The sequence below is a fragment of the Molothrus ater genome, chromosome 4 (genome assembly GCF_012460135.2).
Source record: "Molothrus ater isolate BHLD 08-10-18 breed brown headed cowbird chromosome 4, BPBGC_Mater_1.1, whole genome shotgun sequence".
Lineage (NCBI taxonomy): Eukaryota > Metazoa > Chordata > Aves > Passeriformes > Icteridae > Molothrus > Molothrus ater.
The window spans coordinates 41,261,323-41,284,876 of record NC_050481.2 but is presented as its reverse complement, the minus strand read 5'-3'; the positions used below and the strand labels follow the sequence as shown (position 1 = coordinate 41,284,876).

At 40.6% G+C, this 23,554-nt stretch overlaps 1 protein-coding gene across 1 annotated transcript; it reads right to left on the bottom strand.

The window, feature by feature from the left end:
- Window positions 1–3,273: 3,273 nt before the first annotated feature.
- LOC118685892 (cytochrome P450 4V2) lies at window positions 3,274–19,788 on the bottom strand. The gene is made up of 11 exons (XM_036381646.2): window positions 18,594–19,788; window positions 16,233–16,345; window positions 15,569–15,654; window positions 13,851–14,041; window positions 13,394–13,463; window positions 12,244–12,370; window positions 10,303–10,488; window positions 8,413–8,515; window positions 7,940–8,074; window positions 7,589–7,768; window positions 3,274–5,945 (listed from the first exon to the last, which is right to left on the bottom strand). The coding sequence occupies exons 1-11, from the start codon at window positions 18,805–18,807 to the stop codon at window positions 5,767–5,769; spliced, it is 1,584 nt and encodes a 527-aa protein (XP_036237539.1). The 5' UTR covers window positions 18,808–19,788; the 3' UTR covers window positions 3,274–5,766.
- Window positions 19,789–23,554: the final 3,766 nt, after the last annotated feature.

Genomic DNA, 23,554 nt, shown 5'->3' with positions numbered 1-23,554 from the left:
TGTCTATATTTTAGATTTTTCTCTGAGGAAGGGGCATCTTCTGCTGATGGCTGTTGTTCAGAAGCAAACTACTGAGGAATAAAAAAAAAAAAGAGGAAGAAAAAATATTTCCTTAAAGCAGTAGTTCTCAAATTTAGGTATCAGTCTTTCTAAAACCAATCATTTTAATTGTATCTGTAAGGGCATCAGTTGGATTTGATGGTGAAGCTCAGAAATAAGGCAGAAATGCTATTCAAAGAGAAGCACAATGAGCATGATCACTTTGGAAAATAAAATGCATTTTCTTTCACTGGGCCTGCACTCATATGACGTGCTCCCATTTGCACTGCTGTGCTCTTGCTCAAACCAACAACGTTATTCTTCTGTACAGAGAAAAAATGTATTATGGACTCTATGATGATGAGTGAGTTATTGTTTATTATAGGACATATTTATTATAGGAAAAATTATAAAATATATTGAGACAAATTCTCTGCTGGTATACCTTTCCTGAGCCTCTCTGAAATCCAGAGACTATAGGATTTAAACTAGGAGAAGAGATAGAAATTTAAAGTGCATAGAATGCCAAAACCATCTAATGCTTCTTAGATCATAGGGGCTCAACACATAAGTTTACTATTGGTCTTAAGTACCTCATTGTATCAATTTAGCTGTCCATATTCTAAATATTAGCTAAATCAGGATGTTGCATGTAGGGTTCAGTAATTCAGATAGCAGAAATAAAAGAAGAGCTCATCAAAGCATTTTATAAATGGAAACATTTTTTATGATCAAAGTTCAAAATTTATTTGAATAATCTGCAATACAATTAAGAGTTTGCTTCTGTTTGACTCTGCTTCCTTTTGAATTGGTAGTTACAAAACCAAGACCTGCTTCAGCCTAAGCCAGGTCTTTAGGATGACATCTCCCTGGCAGTGCACTTGCTTGATACTGCTTTCTGCTCATTTCCACTGTGATCCATGCACAAATCTCATTCCTGCAAAGGTGGCAGGAATACTGAACTGTTGCACATCAGGAAATGAATTACTGGATTCTAGCCTGATTTAGGTCTAATTCTGCCTGGCAGAACCAAATCCCACATTTCTTATGGCAGTCCTATTCAAAAAACAGCTTCAACATGGAAGAGGATCTACTCTCTGTGATGAGACAACACCTGCTGGTTGTGATGTGGAGCAAGAGGAGAAGTTTCTCAGAGGAAATGAGGGAAGGAAGGCACCAGTATGGTAGGAAAAACCCAAATTTTCATTTTGATTTGGCTTTATGCACACCCTTTCCATTTGAATGAGGATACCATAATAATTTCATGAACCTGAATGCTCCAGCAGGAAAAAAAACAACCAACCAAAAATATTCGGAAGAATTTCATGGCTATCATTATGTATATGACAAAGGAGATAGAGAAATGAACTATCAAATGCTGCTAATAAAAACTCTAAATCGAAATTTCAATCTTTTCTTCTTACAATCAACAATCTAGAGCCTTTTCATCTGACTCAGGATGCCACTATCAGAGTGAAGAATCTACTGTCTCACAGAACCTTCTGTTTGACTTGATACCACCACAAATGGCTGCAAAAAGATGGATAGAATAATTTACTGATTTGTGAATGGTGCAGCATTGTGTATTGTATCAAATTAAAACCAGTTCACTAGTTCCATATGCTGAAATTACACGTCAACAATAGTCTTCCTTGAAATCGAGCCCAGAAAACACTGCAAATCAGATGTCAAATAAGAAATCAATGCAAACAAAATTCAGGATCGTATTAAAGAAATAGAAGACAGTTGCAAATATTAAACAACAAGTAGCTACTGGGTTTGTTATTTCAGAAGTCCTCTGAGATTTTTTTCAGATTTTCCATTTTTTTAAATAAATGGAGAATCACATTACTGCCCAAGGCCTTCCTTTTTGGACCTATAGCAACTGATGCTGGTTATTGTTAGATCTTAGAGAAGACAGGATGTTTCAACATACACTGAAGGGCCCCAGCATCTTGATCAAGGCCTGTAAACTGCCAAACAGTAATTCTTGGGCAAGTTGTATGTTGTATGTCAATTACTAGCCTGGAATGAGGTCATTTGGGCATACCACAAATGCTGAGTCTTTTGCTAACTGATAACTTTTGCCTTTCTTTGATCAAAATATTTTGCAATTTCAATGAACACTTAATACCTCCACAAGTTATACTCCAGCATCAAATAGAAAAGTCCATTTGTTGAACAAAAGATCGAGTTTTACTCAGCAGAGTATAACTAAGAGACTCTCACTTTCAGAAGAATCTCAGATGTATGCAGTTTTTTGGTTTAGAAAGTGAGTTAACTTAGTTTTTAATCTTTTAATCCATGCAGACCATGAAGGTCATCTTCTAAATATGACCTGACTATAAACTGAGGTGCTTCTATACTGTTAGTTTTGTCAGGGTGTGGCACAAATACTCCTTTAGGAAGAAAATTGGAGTAGGATTCTCTGACTCTTTTAGCTGCTGGAAAAGAAGATGACACATGAGATCAAACATGGCAAAATTATTTGTTTGTAGCAGCATACTAACATTTATATATCAGGTTTTTGTCTTTTACAGCATGAGGATTATATTCAGGAAGGCAGGTGGATATCTAGTATGCACCACTATTCCACGTCCTGCATGTGTCCAAAACATGCATCTTTCAGAGACCAAAAAGCAGTTTGTGTAAAGGTGGCTGGGAAATTCTAGTGCCTCAGGGCACCTACAGGTGCTCTCAAGCAGAACTTCGCAACAGAGGGAGGTCACACCTTGTCTGTTGTCAGTGTTACTTGTAACAACAGTAAATCATGATCCAGAAAACACTCACACATTCCATTTCTGTCATCCCAGTAGAAAGTCATGTCCTTTCTGACACCTCACAAAAGGGATCTTTATAGAAAGTGTAATCTTTTGGTTTAGAGATCAGCTGCTACCTTAATACCACAGCAGATACCTACAACTCTGGAAAAATATCACAAACAGCTACTATGCACATGCAGTTTTTATTACACAATATTTTATTGTCTCATTATTTTATCAGGAAACCTGCAATGCCATGCTGCATGCCACAATCCTACAGAACACTCCCCCCCCCCAAATAAAACCCCAAATCAAAGAAAAAAAGCCCACACGAAACTAACAAACAAACCCCCACATCCAGAGGATTGCTGCTGACCACTACCAACAGCTACACACCGCATGATTTAACCTAATAAAAACACACTAGACAACGCAAGGTATTTAACATCTATCCAGCAGACACAAAGTTGGCTGTATGTTCAGTACTGTTTTCCTCAATATTTATTTCCTTAGCAGCATCAGATTGCTTCAGAACCAATTTTTACAACAGAAGATAAGAGATCACTGCCATTTCAGAACAGCTCAGAACACAAAGATTATAGGATTACATCAGTGCTCATCTTGACAAAGACACTTTTTGCATCCCTAAATAGGGATTTTTCACATTGGCATCCTCGCGTCAGCATTTGAGCCCATGCACTTTTCATAATGAGTTTCTTTTTATAGTTTTATCCAGTTTTTGTCTCAATTAGTTTCTTGTCCACTTTGAAGAGTATAAAGAAATTATAGGAGATACACACACATTTTCTGAGAAGAGCATGGTACAAGAAAAAAGCACAGTGCAAGAAAAAACATTGGTCAGTGTAGATAGAAGTCATAAGAATTATCTTATGGAAAAAAAATGTTATAATTTGGTCTATCTTACAAATATTTTCCACAAAAAACATCCCACAGAAGGAAAGGAAGTAATATTAGTTTTCATTTGTCTTGAAAGTCCTTAACTTAAGCACATAGCTTAAGATATGAGGTACCTCTCCAGGTTTCAACTACATGCCAAATTTCCTGAGAAAACATATTCTGGATACTAATCTTACTTACCTTGAAAATTCACACTGCCAAGTACGTAAAACCATGAAATAATTCCTTAATTTCGAGTCTCTTTGGAAAACTTGTGTCATGTGTATTATATGCATTAACATATGGAGGTGGTCTCAAAAGTTATCTCATTATAAAGAAGACAATGTTTAGATTCAGCCCTGGAAACTGAAATTCTTGTTATTATACAGCAATGAGACCTATCTTTGAAAAAGAAGGCTGAAGAATGCAAATATTACTATTGTTAAAGGCTCTTTTGTCTTAATGGTAAAATAAAGGTAGTGATAATAGACTATTTGTCAAGATCTGTGATTTCATGGTAAAAACTAGGCTTATCAGAATACAAAGAGTTTGGCAGGTTCAAGGAAATCTCTAATTTATTTGGAACAAATAAATCATTATTTGTTATTATTATGATATTCTGCAAAGTATAGCAGTATCCCAGGTATTAAGTGACTAAGTGTTGTTAAAAGGAAACATAGAAACAGACAAGAGAAATAAATCTGTAAATGTCAACAAAATTGAGTAAGAACAGATTACTCCTTTCCTACTTTGTAACACATTAATCATTTCTGGACCAGTCCATATTAGTTTTATCAGCTCTGACCTCCAGCTTCTCTGTGCCAGTCCCCCTCTGCAGGCTGCCCACAGCCCAAGAACAACCTAAAGGCAACAATACACCAGTAGCCCTCGGTACCAAGAGGCAAGAACAACTAAAGGCACGAGTGTGGTTATTGATGGGCACCCCTCTTTGTACGGCGCCATGTATCGTGCTGGAGCAACACACACAAGTCAAAAGAAGCCCCAAAGCACAGGGCACCAGTAAAGCCAGACCAGCTAGAGGACATCAGCTTGGTTTAGCACCAGCTTTTTCTTCAGAGCTTGCAAAAATCGAGGAGAGTCTGTTCTCCAGCTGTATGGCCTGCAGCAGAGTTTGAGCTGCCATGAAGGTACAATCAGAAACTTTGACAGGCACTTCATTCTATCACTGTAATTCCTCTTCAACAACAATTAGCAAAAAACTCTGTATGTTGCCTTCAGGGCACTAGAAGGCAAGAGCACACGGGCTTTGACCGGCATGGTAAAATCTAGTTGATTGATCACCCTAGAGGAACTGATGCTAAGAAACAATTATTCATCAACAATTTACCTGCACAGAGGCATGCAATTTCAACAGGTACCATTTCAGTCCACATTGAGGCATAATGGGAGTTTATTCTCAAAATTTGTAATAATACATTGCTTTTGTCATTATGAAATCCTGTGTGTAATTTGCATATGGTCTAGTTCCTGCTATGGTTAATGCTTTTGGTACAGTTTGCTAAAAAATGATTCAGAGCACTCCTCTCTTACAAACTACTTTAAATGCTTACCAAGAAGTAGTGAAATGATCACAGATTTTTGTGTGGTCTTTACAGAGGCAATCGTCACCAAAAAAAAAATTATGTGAAGAAGAAGGATTATCACTTGTGTTTTTCAGTAAAAAAGAAACCTGAAAACCTTACAAACACTTGAGACTTCCCAGTTACTTGGAAAATGCAATGGCATGTAAGCTGATCACTTCATCACAGGCATTACTGTTGTTATTACCACAGCTTAGTTTTTATGGCACTGTGGCAATAGAATAGCTTCATCTGAGCAGATAAGGCACTAAAATTTAAGGATTAAAGGTTTGCATTTCAAAGATTAACATGAAGTTCACAAGCACTATAAAAATAGAGCAACTAGGGCTATTACTGCATCTTCTTTAATAAAACAATAGCAACTAGTTTTAACAAATTGCTGGACTGACATCAAAATATTTGATTTTAAAATATGTCTCAGCCTAAATAGATTGAAAACTTTTGGAAGTAAACTCTTGAAATTCCTTTTATTCTGATCCAGTTTTTGGTCTCCTAGACTTCAATTTAATCCAGATGCCTTTATTTGGACGAAGAATCAATTCTCCACATAAACCAAGCTCTTCTGGCTTTTGACATGATTCCACCCAAAAGCGCCGCAGGATGAGGGCTAGAAGAGTTTTCTCCTCCATTTGTGCAAAGCGCTGACCTATGAGTTACAGGGCAGGAAAAAAATTAGTTATTGTCCAGGTTGCATCAACAGCTGCTGCACTTGCATGCTCACAGGACTTAAGAACAGAACTAGCTTTAGGCCAAAATTAAGGTCATATGCATACAAGTAACACTAGCACTTTTCTCTGCATGAAAACTCTGGCCTTCTTGGGATAATTCACAGTCCATCCTCCATCCCATAGTACACAGAACTCAAACAGCAAGTGGAAACAGTCAACCCTTCATATGGAACTACTACAAAAAACAGCCTGGTCATGTCTCTTGAAAGGACTGGGCAGGAGGGGTGGATAGCAGACCAGAGCAGAAGATGGAGCACAGGGACTGTGGGGAGAGAAAAATCTCATGGTTCCATATATGTGGAGAGGAGCAAAGGAGATGCAACTGCAACGGAATGACAGACAGACCTTCCTTCAGTGATCATTAAGCCTCATACACACAGATGATTTCGTAGCACAGAGGGCAAAGTTCAATTTACAATTCAGAGATAGGTGAAGGCAGAAACATGAGAACAGAGAAACATGAAGGAAGCCGAACCAAGCGCCACAAGGTAGCTCACAAAAACTAAAAAGTGGAGATGGGACACAAAAGGCAGGGCTGAGAACTTTTTAGGTTCTCCCCTCTGTATTATACACACAGATTATATACACAGAAGTCTGTACATATGTACACACAATGCACTTTTGCAATTATACTAATGAAACACCTCTCCTGCACATGGTTCCTGCACACTCAGGAACTAGCTAGACATGTTATATTAAATTAGATTTCTCTTTGGAACAAGGAAAGACCTAGTTTACTGCTCTTATGGAAAAGGGCACCTACTACCAATGAGACAAATCAAAACACATCAATCGCATCCCCCAAAAACAGAAACCAAACCAAACAAACAAAACCAAAAAAACCAAAAGAAGTAGTATTTCCCATTATCGTAATGGCATGACAACTTTTGGATGCTCCCCAACTACACTTAAAATCAGTGTAGGGAACAGTTTTTTCACATGTTCTACAATATAAACGACACTGCCTCTACTTGAAGCACACATAAAATCCAAGCATCACAGTGGCACCTGAAAGTGCTAATGAGTTCTGGGATGACAGAGAAAACACCAAATCAAATACAGTGTCAGAAATAGGGAAAGAATACATCAGTTGCAGATTGCATGCTCTGGACATCCAGCTCAGAACCTGAGAGAGACAGATGAACTGTTTCCAGAGCAAAACAGGTGCAGGACATGTGTCTTCTCTCACTCTGTGTTGCTGACATTGAGAATCAGAAATTAGGAAGCAATCATGTCCTAACACAGGAGCCCAATAACATGCTGCCAGGCAGCACAGCAGTGAGGAAGAAACATCAGCAGGAGACACACTGTCCCTAGGAAGAAAGGAAATCCCTTGGAAGAAACAAATGGGGCAGCTCAACAGCATCAATATGAGTCTATGAATTAAACTCTTCTGAGAGAATTCAGGTCCATCTAATGTAAGTGTGTGGCCTGCAGGACACAGTGCCCAGATTCAGAGGTGGGGAATGAGGAAGAACACTATACAAACAGTACTCGTTACTGTCTCAGTTACCACATTCAAAAGCAGAACCTTACAAGGGCTTCCTCTCCAGATACATACCAATGCAGTTCCTGGGACCAGCTGAGAAGGGCACATAAGCATATGGGTGCCTTCCCTTAGAATTTTCAGGGAAGAATCGCTCAGGCCTGAACTCCTCCGGGTCAGGGAAGACCTCAGGGTCTCTATGCAGGGCATAAGTTAAAATGACGACATTTGCACCTCTTGGTACCTGATATCCCCCTAAAGAGAGGCGAGAAAGGGAGAAGAAGAGTCAAAAAACCAACAAACAAGTGACTTCCTACACACAACAGAACAGTAAAAAATAAAACAATGCTGCCCTTTTCTTGGGAAACATCTCCACTGCAGAAATGCTAACACAAGAGAAAGTGGCAAAGACAGAACACCACTTACTAATGCAGCAATCCTCTCTCAAGGTACGGGCAAACATGGGAACTGAAGGGTAGAGACGAAGAGCTTCTTTCACAACACATTCAAGGTATCGAAGATTCTTCAAATCCTCCATTGTAATGGGACGTTCAGTATTGTCTGTCCAAAAAGAAATAGAGGGATGACCAAGACCAAAACTCCCCATCTTTGGCTAAACAAACTCATCCTGGATCCCCCGAGAAACTCTCATCATGCACCAAGACTACATACAAGAAGGTGTTACAAATATATTATACATGCATATCTTGCCCCAAAGACATAAGTTTGGTTGTACACCCCAACAGACCTTCCCACACCCATCCCAAGCACCTCTAACTGCTGAAAGTTCCAGAAGGGCCACAAGGCATGCTCTTAAATCCCCTTCTACTTCTAGGCTTTTAACACATTTCCACTCACAAATGCAGCAACACCCCAATGAAGGGGGAATGGAGACTTACCAAACACCTGGTCCAATTCCCTGTGAACTTTCTTCTGAATTTCCGGATTATGTCCAAGCAAGTACAAGACCCAGTTCATAGCAGCTGCTGTTGTATCATGGCCCTACAGGTCCAGATTTACAAAGACATTAATTTCAACTCTATTCCCATGTACCAGCGGGCTTTGTAAATACTTAGATGTGCAGTTAGTATGAAAAGTGAGACTTCTTAGGCCCATCACCATGATAAAAACAAGAATCGAGAGTGAATTATTCAACTCACTAACTATCAGGATAAAAGGTGATCCACAATTGTTCTGACAAAAGAGGAAAGTATTGAAATAACCCAAGCAAAATCCCTTTCTTCTGATTCTCTGGAGCTGCATGAACTATCAGTATCTACACAATTAATCAGATGTATATTCATCTTTTTGATTACCGTCCAGTCAACATCTAGGGGGAGGCAGTGACTGTCACAGGAGAGATACAATGGACACAACTTGTAACCTTTTCAAAAGTATCTAAAAATGGTTTTATGAGACACAATACAGTAGCCATAGAGGAAAATACTTGGTTTTCTGTGGGAAGGGAATCAATTAATAATTCCCAGCACTGTGGAAAGGAGAGACAAAATAAGAACCAAAGAAGGGGGGGAAAAAGCCATAAAAAAGGGAAGAATAGAAAAGGGAAAAGTTGACCAAAAAAGGATTTTGATAGTAAAAAAGCACACTTGTGGTGAAGTTCAAGATGCTGCTGTAGTACAGAAATGGCAAGATGAGAAGAGAGTTTCTTCAGGTTACAACAATAATAATATGATTCTATGAATTAAGCTCTTCTGAGAGAACTCAGGTCCATCTAATGGGAAATGTGTGGAAAACTCGTGAAAATTTTCTTCAGATCCTCCCTTGGGGAATCAGACAAGAAGAAGGCCCTTGAAGATAATCAGAGGGATGGGACACGTCTCCTATGAAGACAGGCTGAGAGAGTTGGGGTTGTTCAGCCTGGAGAAGAGAAGGCTCTGGGAAGACCTGATTGTGGCCTTTCAGTACTTAGAGAGGACTTACAAAATAAAAAAAGAGGGAGTGTGACATTTCACATGAGCAGGTACTTATGAGCAGGAAAAGAGAGAATAATTTTCAACAAAAAGAGAAAAATTTAGATTAGATGTTAGGAAGAAATTTTTTAGTCAGAGATTATTGAAGAACATGTTGGCTAGAGAAGTTTTTCCTGTTTCTCAAGGTGTCCAGGGCCAGGTGGGATGGGGGCCTGGCAATTAAATCCCTGAATTGCCAGGCCCCCTGAAAAATTGATGACATCCCTGCCCATAGCAGGAGGGTTGTAACTAGATGATTTTTAAGGTCCTTTCCAACCCAAGCCATTCTAGGACGAGTTTCTCCACAATGAAGCACTGATGCACAGTGGACAACAGAACCCGAAGACTGCAGGCAATGTAGCAAGGGAAAAAATGTGAGGAGACATGACAAAACGCAAGTCAAAACAGTGAAACTATTTAGAGCTCTCTTCAGTATTAATGAAGTTTGCAAAAAAAGGCAAGAGCCCATGGTCCATGTCAGCCTTTAAGTTTTCGTTCTCTCCTGCTTTCATGAGTAGACCCTGCTCACACAGGCAGGGTCTACCACATGTGCGTTGTCCAAAGTTTTTCCAGGGCATACCAGTGCATCTATCCTACCTCTGTAGAATAGAAACATTGAGATTTTCTCTTAGGCTTCCAGGGCTTAAGTAACATCATGCTAAAAGCAACCTCCTGAACTATGACAAGAGTCACCACCTGAAAATTCTGAATCTTGGGTTTGGAAAGAAAAAACCAAACAAAAAACCCCAGCAAATAAAACCTTCCAAAATAAAAACAACAACAACGAAAGAACAATAAACCAATGAGTTCTTTGGTTACCTCAAACATGAAAGTATCCACTTCCTCACGAATGTCCCTGTAGCTCAATTTTTTCCCTTCATCATCTGTTGCACTCAGCAGCATATCCAAGAATGCTTTTCTCTTTTTGGAACCACTTTCTTCAGAGTTACCATCATGTTTCTTTTGCTGGGTGTTTTTAAGTTCTTCAGCTTTTTCTGCAATGACCTGAGATTAGAACCATTATATTAGATATGATGACTTCAGCACAAGCTCACCGTCTGCCTCATAGAGTTTTGTCCTAACTTATCAAAACAACTTCCATCTGTAGCACTCTACACAAGCTGGTTAGCACAGCTGTGAGCATTTAATTTAACTGACTTTTTATTAGCAGTGAATTATGACCAACCTTTCTTGCCCCAAGCAATAGAATAAACCTTGAACAGCCTTTGTGCAATCAAGAAAATAGATAGCCAAACTACATAAACAACTTAGGGGCCATCAAGAAGTGTAAACATATCCAGAGTATCTAGAACACAACAATAATGAATGCCAACAATGGTAACAGCATATCAAAAAAATCACCAGAGTGTGACCACATTAATCACCAATAAGATCTTCTCTATCCCATCTGAGAACTAAGATCTCAATTCCAACCTCCAAAAAACTCAGGAAACTGAAGAGGAGCCGGGGCATCCCAGAATGATGTGTCAAGGCTACACACAGCATTGCTGAATTCACTACACTAAAGCTTCCCAAATTCTCTCCAGTATGAGAGCAATGGCTGAATGTCCCTTTTTAGGTCAAAGTACAGACCCAGTAACAGACATAAATTTCTTATTGCTGCAATTGTTGTTGCAAAGTCAAAACAGAACCCTTCAACAAGCTGGCATTGCTCTTAAAAACAACAAAATAATTTAAAAGGGTGTAGAGTATGCATTTCTGTTTGAAGGAATCACTGAATGGAAGAAAAAAAATACAGTTCCATGCACACTCAAGGTTTTCCTCACTGTACACACACGTGTCATATATTGACTAATCCTTCACCTCAGTGCTTGGTCTCAGCACCTACACAGGTGCAATTATTATTTATGGTCCTTTGTCATCTTCTATGATTTGGTTGCTTATATTCTTCAGTGCACCAGCCCAGCGTGGGAAGAGTACAAGTGTTAAGAGCCTCTCTCATGACTCACTGCTGCAATTTCCAATTAAAGGAAGCAAGAAAAAACAACACAATGTGGCTCATTATATGTAGCCAAAGGTTAAAGATTATTTCCTTTGTCAAAGACAGTGATACAATGACATCATGGGGTACATGCATAGGGAAAGCAGCCTCTCTGATAACATCCTAATAATAGATTTGGGAGGGCAAACTTTGCCAAGAATAATGTAGGAATTATTTGGTGAGAGAAAGGGCTGTTACTTTTAGAGACTAACAAGGTGAGAGAACACTTTATTTTATGCCAAGTGAGTAATGCATGCCTAATGATTTCTGTATCAAGAGTGCCTTACTGCTGATGTGGGGACCTGCATGTGTTTGCTCCTCTCAGCAGTTCTGTTCTGAATAGGGGAAAATGAATACAGGCTTCGGTTTCTGAGGGCTGAAACCAGTGGCACTACCATGCAGACCCCTATGTTTACTGCTCCAAACTTGGCAGTGAGCCATCGCATGTCATCCAGATGTGGAGCCTTTCAGGCAAAACAAGAGTTCAATGAATTTCTGTTGTTTGTTTCAGTTGTCAAGGACCTGCAAGTTCTGGCACTCTGTTGGAGTAGTCTACTTTCTTGCTTAAATTAAGCAGAGATCCTAAAAGGGAAGTTAGCTCTTGTCCTCTTTTCAGGGAATTCCTCAGCATCACAATAGCATATCAAGGAGGCTGAACCTCATCCCCGTCTGGAAGATGTGAGTGCAAAACTTTAATCCAACAATGAAAATTATCATTATAAATATTATAAATAATATTTTTTTAAAATACTCTATACCGTATCTGTAAAATTGTGAAGGATGTTGAGCTTCCTCTTGTGCTCTCTTCCTTCTTTGAACAATACATACAAAAAGTCAGGCCAAAGCCAAGGGCTCATCTGTCGCCGTTGGATTAGATCACTCATCCTAGGGGCAAAACAATTTTATCATGTAACATTACTTGACAAAAACAACAAATTATAGCACATTTCAAGAACAACAAACAAACAAACAAAAAAAAACCTCACCAACTTCTATGTACCCTAATGAAGTAGAACTTAACATATTGTGTAGATTTAAACCCATTATCTGAAAGGAAGGCCATTCTCATTTGAGTCTTGATTTTAGACCATCTCAAAATTTCTGTTATTTATCCCAGCATCACCATGTTTTATTTCTTTAAGTATTGATCCCTGAGAAGGACAGCACATTCTCATTTAATCTTGAATCCTCTTGAAACAGTCCTATTAAGTCATCAGATCCCATCACATCCCCACTTCAGCAAAGCATTGGCAGTGTTGTAAAGACTACTCATGACAGGCTCCCAAAATACCTGTCCCAAGAACTCAAACAGTTTCTGAGACCATTGCATTCCTACTTGAATATCCAGACACCAGACCACACATTAAAGGACTTAAAATGCATTTAAAATGAAAAATATGAGACTTCAAGTATGCTCCAACACAAGTGGAGTACATTTGGAAGGGCTGATTGTCATTGCTATTCAGCTCTTGCACATGCTTTAGCTGCAAAGGAGTAATTATTATCGACTTCAAGCACACTTGTGCTACAATTTGGAAAAGGCCAAGGAACCAATGATAATCAAACCCTTCAGATCTACCCCTGTTTTTTATCACACCTGTCTCAACAAGCTCCATCAAAAGTTAGGAGTGAGATCATAGAATCACAGATTCATTTAGGTTGAAAAAGACCTTTTAGATCATTGAGTCCAGCTGTTAAGCTAGTGTTAACCCAGTCCATTGCTACACCATGACCCTACGTGCCACAGGAACATGTCTTATCAACCACCTCCAGGGTATTTAGTGACTCAGGATTAGTCTGTTCCAATGCTTTACATCCTCCCTCTCTGACTCCCTGGCCTTCCTTCCTGACACCAGCAGCATTAATTCCAGCTCAACTGAAAAATAACCAGGGAAAATGTGTGTTTACCTGTAGATAGCAGAAACATAGTCAGAATCCTTATTCTTCTGGGCACCCACATTCCTGCCCATTGCTGTTTCTAGAAGGAAAACATCAACATTTCACAAGTACAAAGTGAAATGCAGTGTACACAGTGAGTTACTACTACTCCCAGCTTCTATCACCACCATCCCTTTGACAAGTGAATGAACATATCCCTTTGAGCTTTCTTTGTAGTTCCATGCCCAGGAATCCTGCTCCTCCAGAAAACCTCACTTCAGACTGCTACCCCTGTCCTGCCAGTCCCAAAACTCAGCTGCTCAGTTGCAAGTAGTAAACCCTGGGAAAAAGGTTGGGAACGATGAAAATGTATTTAAAAAATATGCAGGGACATTGCTCTTCAATCATCTTACACAAACTGGCACACCTAAATTCATGATCTTCTGCATCATTCAGAATTCTACCACAATAACTGAACATGACTTACCACAAATAATATCAAGGGCACACAGAGTGATGTCCATAAAGACATCAAATGGCTCCTTGTCAACGTGCTTCTCAAGTTTCTTCACCAAAATATTTCCTTGTTCATTCATGACTTCTAGGAAGTCACTCAAGATTGCAAAGTGGAATGTAGGAGTTATCATCTTCCTCCGTGACCGCCACTTGTCTCCAGTGCTATAAAATTAATGGGGAGCAGGAAGGATAAAAAACTCCAAGCCAAAAATAATATCCTCACCATTACAGGAAGTGCCCAGTGAATACTGCAGCCTGGAAGAGATGGACACACTGTAGATGTCTCTTCAAGCTGTTAATAGCACCCCACAGAAGCAGCAAATGGAAATATTTCTTGCTCCAGGTCTCTTGGAAGCAGAAGCCACCATTTCTTCAGCTGATCTCAACCAGCGGAAATGCCAAAAAGCCTCCAGACAGTACATTCTTGTTAGTCAGTGCACAGGCTCAGAGGGACCAAGCAGAAGCCAGCCAGAGGCCAAACCAGCTATTCAGCATCAAGGCCTCAACCACCCCACCCTCTCTCTGAATCAGTGGTTGTGCTTGCCTCCATTCACTGACCATGAAATGAGGCCTGCAGAGAACTAGGGCCTAGAGACATCATAAAAATTACTGCCTCAAGGCACGGCTACAATCTACTTCCTTGGAGACAGGCAATCACTTCCCACATGCCAGTGACAAGCATGGAGCCACAGTGAGTGTCACCAGCTTCCTGGGGGTCCCTGTTCACTTTTTCTAAATAACATGCCCCAGCTGGTACTTCTGCTTACACAGTAAAACTATCACACCACTGCCCCTGTTAACTTGCTATTAGGGCACTCCACAGGCCAGCATAATTGCTTGCTGTCTGCCACTGCTGCCCTAATCAGCAGAGACTGGAACATTCTGGAACATTCTCCTCCTTCTTGTGTTTTTGCAAGCTCAAGAAAGTCAAAATACCTCTGTACATCTATGGAAGATAAAACAACCAGTAAGGAAGAACAGTGAGGATACAACATGCCTGATGCTCATGGACTTCACCTCTTCACTCTGCTACTGATTAATTACTGCCTTCCTACAGGCCATGAACAAAACTCAGGATAAAATGCATGCCTTGTCCTCCCATGTGAACTTGTACTTCCCATACCCTATGATCACAGCTGACTTTTACAATACCATGGTCCCATCATAAAGCATGAGGAGTCCACCTCTGAGGGCTCCAAACAAGCAACAAAGTTAACCACTAACACTGGGACCTGGACCTTTTTTCAAAAACCCAGAAGAGGCTCAAAGGTACCAAAGACAATCTATACTTACCTTTCTCTGACTATTGAATATCTGCATCATCCAAACCAATCCTTCCTTTGCCCTTCCAAGACTGGAGGACACCAAACCCTTATACCATTGCTCCTCCCTTTCTCCACTCCTGATTTATGCTCCTACCCAGGCTCATTTCTCACGATCCTCTACTTCATGAATGAAATAAAGGAAAAGGTGCACATACTCTCCAATCTACCCCAAAGCATCACCAACCTCAGGCCTATCCTACTGGTCTGCAATATGACCAGCTGAGATAAGCTGAGATAAGCAATGCACACAATCTCTTTGTTCAGAAATACATACAGCGTTCCTGCCACCAAGACCTCTTCTTATCATATACCCTGCAAATTTCAAAAAGGCAGCAGTGCACCTTCACTTCATTTTACATTATACCTTGTCAGAAGTCCAGTGCCCAGCCATGGATGCAGGAATTCATATAGGTATGATTTTTCTATAAGTTTTGAATTGTTCAGAATAACCTGTCAGAAAAATGAACAGTGAGGAAAAAATATTACTTATTAGATGGAGAGAGATTTCTTCACTATTTCTTCAATAAACACTCCAACAGAGAAACAACGCTGTCCTACTAGATCAAGGACAATCACTGTCAGCAGCAAAACTTATGACTGTATTTCATGGCATCAAAACAGACCCACTAAGTTTTAATGCAGAAGTCTGTCAAAGAGACACAAGCATTGCAACCTGAATTTCATAATGTTCTATCCTTATTTCAGTGGTCCCATATTCCCTGCTATATGCTTGTTTGTTCTGATCTTGGGAGCAGAAGCTTTCACACATGTGAAAACCAAGCTAAAGGACATGCTTCTTTGAAGCATTCATTTTCAGGTCATCTTCAATATTCCCCCCCAATGCCCTCTGACTATGCCTTTTTATATTCCTTTACTTTAGGCCTTTGTTTACCACTAACTCAGAGGACTATCCCAAAGCAAATCAGTCCAAGCCCCTTTTAACAAAAATTACATTGAGGGAATAGAAAGTAACATGTTGGGCACTCCTCTGCATCCCAGTAGAATAGACAGGAGACCAGCACACTCACCTCCACACTGTCAGGGTGATACAAAAATATGGCAGGCACTGGTCCTATCCAAAGTTTGAACAGTGGCCAACTTCTGAACTTTTCAGTATAAAACTCTATCTGTTTAAAAAAATCTGGAATAGAAAATCAGAGTAGAGCTTCAACAAGGGGGATTTACAAAATAAGCAAGGCTTCTGTAATGAACTCTAGCACCATGAGCCCTGCAATTATGATTTTCTTGTAGTTTTAACCTGCTGCTGTGACCTAGCAGCATATTTTACACCTGTGGATTTTACAATTCAGGTATACTAACCTCTTCAGGCACAGAAGAGCACCATTTATGCCACAAATCAACCTGAGGGATACCACTGCTATCCAGCTGCCAGTTGGACTTCACACCAGTGAGCTCAGCAAACCAGTAAATATTCCTCCCACATTCTTTTGCAATTATCCAGTCCACATCTTGTCAATTCAGCTATACAGAAATCATGGGAGATAGCTGAATCTATTGGCAGGGTAAGAAGAGTCGATGGTGTTTGATTTAATTCTAAAAGGTCTTTGACACTATCTCATCACAGAGGACAATCAGGTTCATTCCAAAATATTAGAGTGGGGGCCACTCTCAGGATGTTCAAGGATTAAACACTTCTTTGCCCTTTCAGAAACAAGCTTAAACAAATGATACCTTTACAAGCCTCTGCAGAGTTGAAAATTCAAAGGTCTCCAATTCAAAGAAAAAAAAAAGAAAAATAAAAAAATAGTTTCCTAATAGATGTCCAAATACAGCTTTCCCTAGACTTACAAAAAGTTATAATGGCACCTCATTCAACACGATTCAGTGTCAGATTATTTCACTATTTTTAAAATATTTTTCCAAACATTGCTGTGATTAAAATAGCACATCTTCTAGCAACTGTCTAGCAATACCAACTTAAAAAATCTTCATCATATGAGAAGTTATTTTCATTCCTGTTATAGGACCTTTTTAAAAGTTTGGTTTTGTTATATTTTTAATGAAAAAGATTATAAATCACAAACGTCACTCATTTTTACATAAATAAACAAGAACAAAGAAGGCTGGACATGGGAGCTATGTGATTCCTTAACTAAAACACGGGAGCTATGTGATTTCTGCTAACAAATGAGATTAGGAACTACACAGAACATCAGAGTTCACATCAAATTGCTTTCTGGAGACAGAAGTAATGTTCCAGTTTGCTTTGGATTTTTAAGTTTTTTTTTAAAAAGAGGATAAGGAAAGAAAAAAGGATTAATCTCTCAGTCCAGCTCGTATAAACATCCTATCATCCTCCTACTGCTTCCCCAAAGTCAACTTTGTGGAAATCTGCCTGCCGTCACATCCACCACAGATGTCTCATATTTGTCCTTAGATATGGGACTGGATCCAGAGGAAAGATATGACAGTGTGCCTTGTGAACAGAGGCACCATGTCTCAGCATGGGCTAGCACTGGGCAATTTGCATTCCAATGCTGTACTCTCACTTGACTTCACCATGCACCCATGACCCACTAGTCTCTCCTCTAGCAGCATACACAGCAGAACAGCCAGCAACACGTGCACAGAGCAGAACTGGCAAACACAGGCACCACAAACACACACAGAGGAGTGTGGCAGCAGACTCAGCAACACTTTCATACCACAAACTCCTTAAGAAATATGTTCCTGTTAAAATACGAGTACCAAATGGAAAGGGAACATCTAGCACATTAGTGCTCTCTCATGCACCTGGCAAAAAGAAGGTCCCATTATCCAGTTCAAGAATAAAAGGATTTGCTTTTTAGTGATGCACTATAAATGCTCAGCAAGTTCTTCCACACTACACACAGAAATCTAAGTCACAGATGATTCTGGAAGTGAGCCCAGGTAAAAACAACTTGGCATGCTAAAGTCCCTTGCACATGTTTGCTTGGGGGAAGGTAATTGTTTCAAGCTTTGTTAGGATCACAGCCAAAAAAGTCATGAGAACCTAGTGCTCAGCTTTGTGAAGCAGCATTTCCTGCAAGACCCCACAGCACACCTCCCTCTCACACAAACACATTCCACAGCGTTCATGCTCCGCCCTACCAACAACTAAACGGTCTGAGCCCAGCAGCAGCTGCTGTCAGATTTAACCTCCTGTTAGTCTTTGAGACCAATAATAATGCCACATTTATGCAGTTCCTCTCCTTTCCTCTTCACTGCCCACTCCTCACACTGTTCCCCTCTGCAGATTGCCTGGAGAGACCTAAAGGCAACAGCACATCCTCTGATACCCACTCCCACAGCTCAGCCACAAAAGCACCTCACCACCACTGGCTCCTGCAGCAAACCCCAGGCAGTGCAGGGACCTCACAGCTGGGCTACAGTGGAGCTGGCATTACCTTCTCCTTTCCGCTCAAAGAGCAGGGCATTTCCCACCACAGGATAGCAGGGGCTGACACCCGGGATGGACTTCAGCATCCGCCATTGCCTCCAGTATTCCATCAGGGACGGCAGGGAGCACACACTCACTACTGTCAAAAGCAGAGCAATGATCCCAGCTCCCCATGGCAGCAGCTGGGGTCTCCCTGAGAGTCCTTCCACGACATCCATCATCACCTCTCAGCCTCCTGCTCTGAGCCTTGATCCCTGCTGCAAAACTGGCGCTGCCTGTACTCAGCACTGCAGAAAAGTTGGCCAGAAGAGCAGGAGGCGGAGCCACTACACAGGCCAATGGCATAGCTTCTTGCCAAGAAAATAAACAGAGTTGAAATACACTCTTACAGAGACACTGCGTTCTAGCATTTCCTGGTGGCAGGCAAGCCAGAGGAAACAGTCACTGCCCTCATTTGGTTCGAGCCAAGTGATGAGCGAGAACGTTCTTTGCAGGCCCATGCAATACCTCACAAGGAAAAAACAAAGCACCATCAAGAGAAAAAACACCTTTTTGCTGATTTGGGATAGATGAGTTTTCTCAATATCATCTTTCTCAATCTGTTCTCAGATGCTCAACACCATTTTGCCATAGAGAACTGCTCCAGTGCTGTCCAACATGATAACTAAAGGGCCAGATGGAGAATACCCTTTTTCAGCTGGTTTGAAGGCTTCAAGGGGTTACAAAAACCAAAGGCCATAAAGACCCCTGATCAACAGCAGCACTGCAAAGCACAGTGATGCTTCTCAGCACAAATAGCCTTTACTGATTGTGTTGTTGAATGCTCAGGCACAGGCTAAAGGGTGCCAGTAAAACAACTGGCAGCACCAGCACCTATGCCCCAAATTGCAAAGTGCCTGGGACTCACAGTACCAAACCCACCATATACACTACTGCCCCTCCTGCCTCAGGAGGATCCAGGATCTCTTCTCACTGCTGCAGGGCTACTCAGCATCTGTTTCTCAAAGTGGGTACTCAGAAAACTTTTGGTCAAACAGAATTTTGGTAGAGGCAGCATGGTTCACAGCCAATTCACAAAACTTCACCTCCCAAATAAAGCACAAATTGTATGTGTGTATGGCCATAGTCACATTTATCTTCTTTGCTTTGTACCAAAAATGACTGCACTGACTGCAAAAGCATTTTTAGCAAATCAACAAATAGCATAAACAAAACAACTAAGATAAAAAATATAAACAGAAAGCTCAGAACATCAGAAGTTAAATAAGTTTCTGTGACCCTTGGCATCAGAGGGGGGTAAATTTTGGCACTTTGTCCTTGCAATCTCCTAGCAGAGACTGTCATAAATGCTGATTGTTATATCCCTCTGCACAGTAAACAGCTTGAAATGAACTTTGCTACTCTTGATGTTATTTGTAATGGTTTGTGACAGAAAGCAGCAGATATATATCCAGTCTTGCAAACACATAGGCAAGTTAGACAATAATCAGTCCCATCTTTTGTTCAGGTGACAACCTAGGAAGCAAGCAAGCACACAGGACAAAGAGACTCACCTTTTGTATTTTTAACATGGAGATCAGCTGAATAATTATACTCTCATATTTACAAAAAGTCTTGCAATTTGTTGCCTTAATTGCACCAATAATTAGATTAAGTGGCTATTTGTGCTTCTGAGTCAAAAATCTGTATTTCTAATTGCTGATTACTCCTTCTACAGGAAAAACAAAAAACCCAAACACCAAAAACCAAAAAACCCTGTGAAACAGCAAGGAGAAGGTGGAAAGGCATTGGGAAAGCAGTAGGGAACACTGCAAAGCAAACATTGCAGTATCCTGCCAGCAGCTGGCAATGGTGATGATGTTAATAAAAGCCAGCAGAAACACTGGAATGAGACATAAAAGATATATACCCAAGAAACAAGAAATGAGAGATCTAGCACCTTTGAGGCCTAATTATGTTACCAAGACTTGGAATCATAACAAAACTTGGAGGATGTTCTGTAGGAAATAAGTTTTCTACCAGATTGTGATCAGCATTTCCTTTTTACCCTGAGAACTATTGTCTCAGTGTTGGATTTCTGTGAGCACTGCACTGGTTAGTGAATCTTTGCTTTTATAAATGCTTGTAACAGTGCAAACCTGCTCTTCTTCAGCCTCTTGCCTAAGTGGAAGCCTATCTACCTGTGCTGGCAGAAGACAAGCAACTTGATAGGCAGCTGTCAGCCATGAAACACAATGACAACACAGGCTTCTGCTGGTCCCTAGAATGAAGCCTGGATTTTTCAACAAGAAAAACTAATAAAATCATCATTAGCAGAAAGAAAAAAACCCAAAACAAAACAAAAACAAAGCAAAGCAAGTCTAAAGCAGATCTGATACAACAGAGAGGGGGGCGGTTCCTGCTGGCTCCACTGCAGAACATAGCTGAGCTCAGCAGCCAAGCTGGACAGAAGAGTACACAACTCATTCCGAAAAACTGTTTTTTCTCAAGAAAGGCTTTCTTAGAAAGAGCTTCTTCCTTTCTAAACACACACCATTGCAACATGATTAACCCTTATCAGAAAGCTAAAAATAATTTGGCTATTTGTAGACAACAATAGCTATCACCGAGACAAAGAAAACATAACACAGTATGTCTCCATTTCAAAATATGTCATCAGCTGGACAGGTGGAGAGCTCAAAGATCTCACCAGTCCTCAGAGAGGAATTTTAGAGCCTGATACTAAATTTCATGCCCAAACAAGGCTACTAAAACTTCATACCCAAAATCTAGTCTTCCAAGAACAAATCCTGAGGAAGACTCCAGCTTCAAATCCTTCTGTGGGTGCTTTCTCACACAGGTAAAGGATATTAAAAGCATTTGTGAGACAGAGACCACAGCTGTTTTTCAGAGACACTGATTGGATTGATGCCACCTCCATCAAGCATACCTTGCTTGTTTTCTGCAACCTAGGGTTCACTGTACAGCAGCAACTGTTTAGTTCCTTCACTACAAGACATTTTGCATGAATGAATTATCCGCAACAGAATACAAATCCTGCCTGCTAAGAAATCATAATCTTCCCTACCACGATAAAAATGTGACTTACAACAACAGAGACCACCACTCATGCCCCAGAACATAGACCACTGTTTCAAAGCAATTCTGATAAGGTGTTAGTTATGTTTGCATAACTAATAGACAATTAACACTAAGTAGCTACCGAAGCACCACACCTGTGTTATTCATCAATTTTTCCAGGAAGGTGCGCACTCCCAAGCTGGCTGATCACAACTCCTCCAAGGTCACAAGTGAAGATTCCGCCCACTTCTCTGTGATTTGGCTAGATTGTACAGGGTCTCCTCTTGCTAAACTCCAGCAAGTTTAAAGAAAGAAAGTAGCAGCACGCAACACACTACATGAAGTGAGCCAGAAGTCGTGAAGAATGAATAAACAGGGCAGTTTAAGGCTAGGAAAAACTTGTGGGGCACAGAAGCACAGCACTGCAAATCTGCTCCCTGCATTCTTGCAGCATGGAAGATTTGGTATCAGTATTTGCTCTAGGAAGTTCTTTGTCCACATTTCATGTGCATGCACATAACACAGTCATAGCTGTACATCCTCTTAGAAGCTGTTGTTGGTTAGCCTTGGCCAGCAGACAGACCCCCCCATTCACTCCCCTCCCTCAACAGGACAAAAAAGCTTATGAGCCAAAATAGACTGAAAGATTGCTTATTGGTTACCATCGTGGGCAAAACAGAGGCAAATTTGGAAATTCAATTTAATTTATAGGCAATTAAAAACAGATCGTGAGGAAGCTAAAAACAAAGACAAAAGTTCCTCTCTGCTGCTCCCTCCTCACTCTTTTCTTCTGCTCCAGCATAGTTTCTCCACATGCTGCTGAGGAATCTCTGCTCTGGAACCTGAAGCACTCCCTCCTCCTCCTTCAGAGCCTGGTGTTTGCACTGCTGTTTCCCACTCTTTTCCCTCCCCACACTTCTCTGTTTAGCATTTTTTTGTACACTTGTAAATACTTTTTCACTGAAGTGCCACTGGTTTGGCTGCTTAGCTCAGCTGTGTCCTGCAGTGGATCCAGAGTGGAGCCAGCAGGAACTGTGTTCTCCTCTCTAGCCTTTTCTCAGAGAGGCCACCCCAGTAGCAGCCGTGCTACTGACACCATGACATCTCTACTCAGCTGAAAAGCCTACCATGAAAACAATCACAAGACTGAAAGGGAAATTAGGGGTGAAATATCCTTCACATCACCCCCTCGTGAGACCAGAAATGTGACAAAGTGATGGATGCATGAAAACTGTCAACAACATTAAATATTTGGGAACTATACAGGTGCTTTTCCTTATAATGTTCAGGGAAGAATCACTCAGGACTAAACTCCTCCAGGTCAGGGAAAACCTCGGTAGGGCACAAGTTATAACAGGAATATTTGTACCATTCAATACTTGATATCTTTCACCTAGGAGAAAAGGGAAAGGAAGAAAGATCAAAACAGCAAATAGGTGGCTATCTATAACTGCTTTACTATAAAATAAAAAAGAGAAAAACCCTACCCTTTACCTTGAAAACTTTCTAAGTACTCTCTCTTGCAGACATTGTAGCACGCATTCCAGCCACCTCCGGCTACTTAAAACCCTAGAATGGCCACACGGTGCATTCCTATCTCAATTTCTTCAATCTTAATAAAGGAGGAATGGAAAACTTACCCAACACCTTGTCCAGTTCTCTGTGAATCTTCTTCTCTGGGTTTCAGGATTACATCCAAGTAAGCATAAGGCCATGGCAAGGGTGTGCAGATGAAGTTAGAAAAGCAAGACCTCAGCTCAAGTGGAAATTTGTGAGATGTCAAAAACTACACGTTCTTCAAGTACTATCACGGCTTAGACCATGACAAAGTACCATGCATACACCCTACCCCAGTGGAACAGAGTAGAGTTATCAGGAAAAAAATAAAACCCATGGGTTGAGAAAAGT

Excerpts from the sequence above, each read along its gene's own strand:
- LOC118685892 (XM_036381646.2), bottom strand. The coding sequence starts at position 18,807 with ATGATGGATGTCGTGGAAGGACTCTCAGGGAGACCCCAGCTGCTGCCA. Across the intron at positions 16,346-18,593 it reads CTTTGAGCGGAAAGGAGAAG|ATTTTTTTAAACAGATAGAG; the intron begins GTAATGCCAGCT and ends TTTCTATTCCAG. Across the intron at positions 10,489-12,243 it reads TTCACAATTTTACAGATACG|GTCATTGCAGAAAAAGCTGA; the intron begins GTATAGAGTATT and ends TTCTAATCTCAG.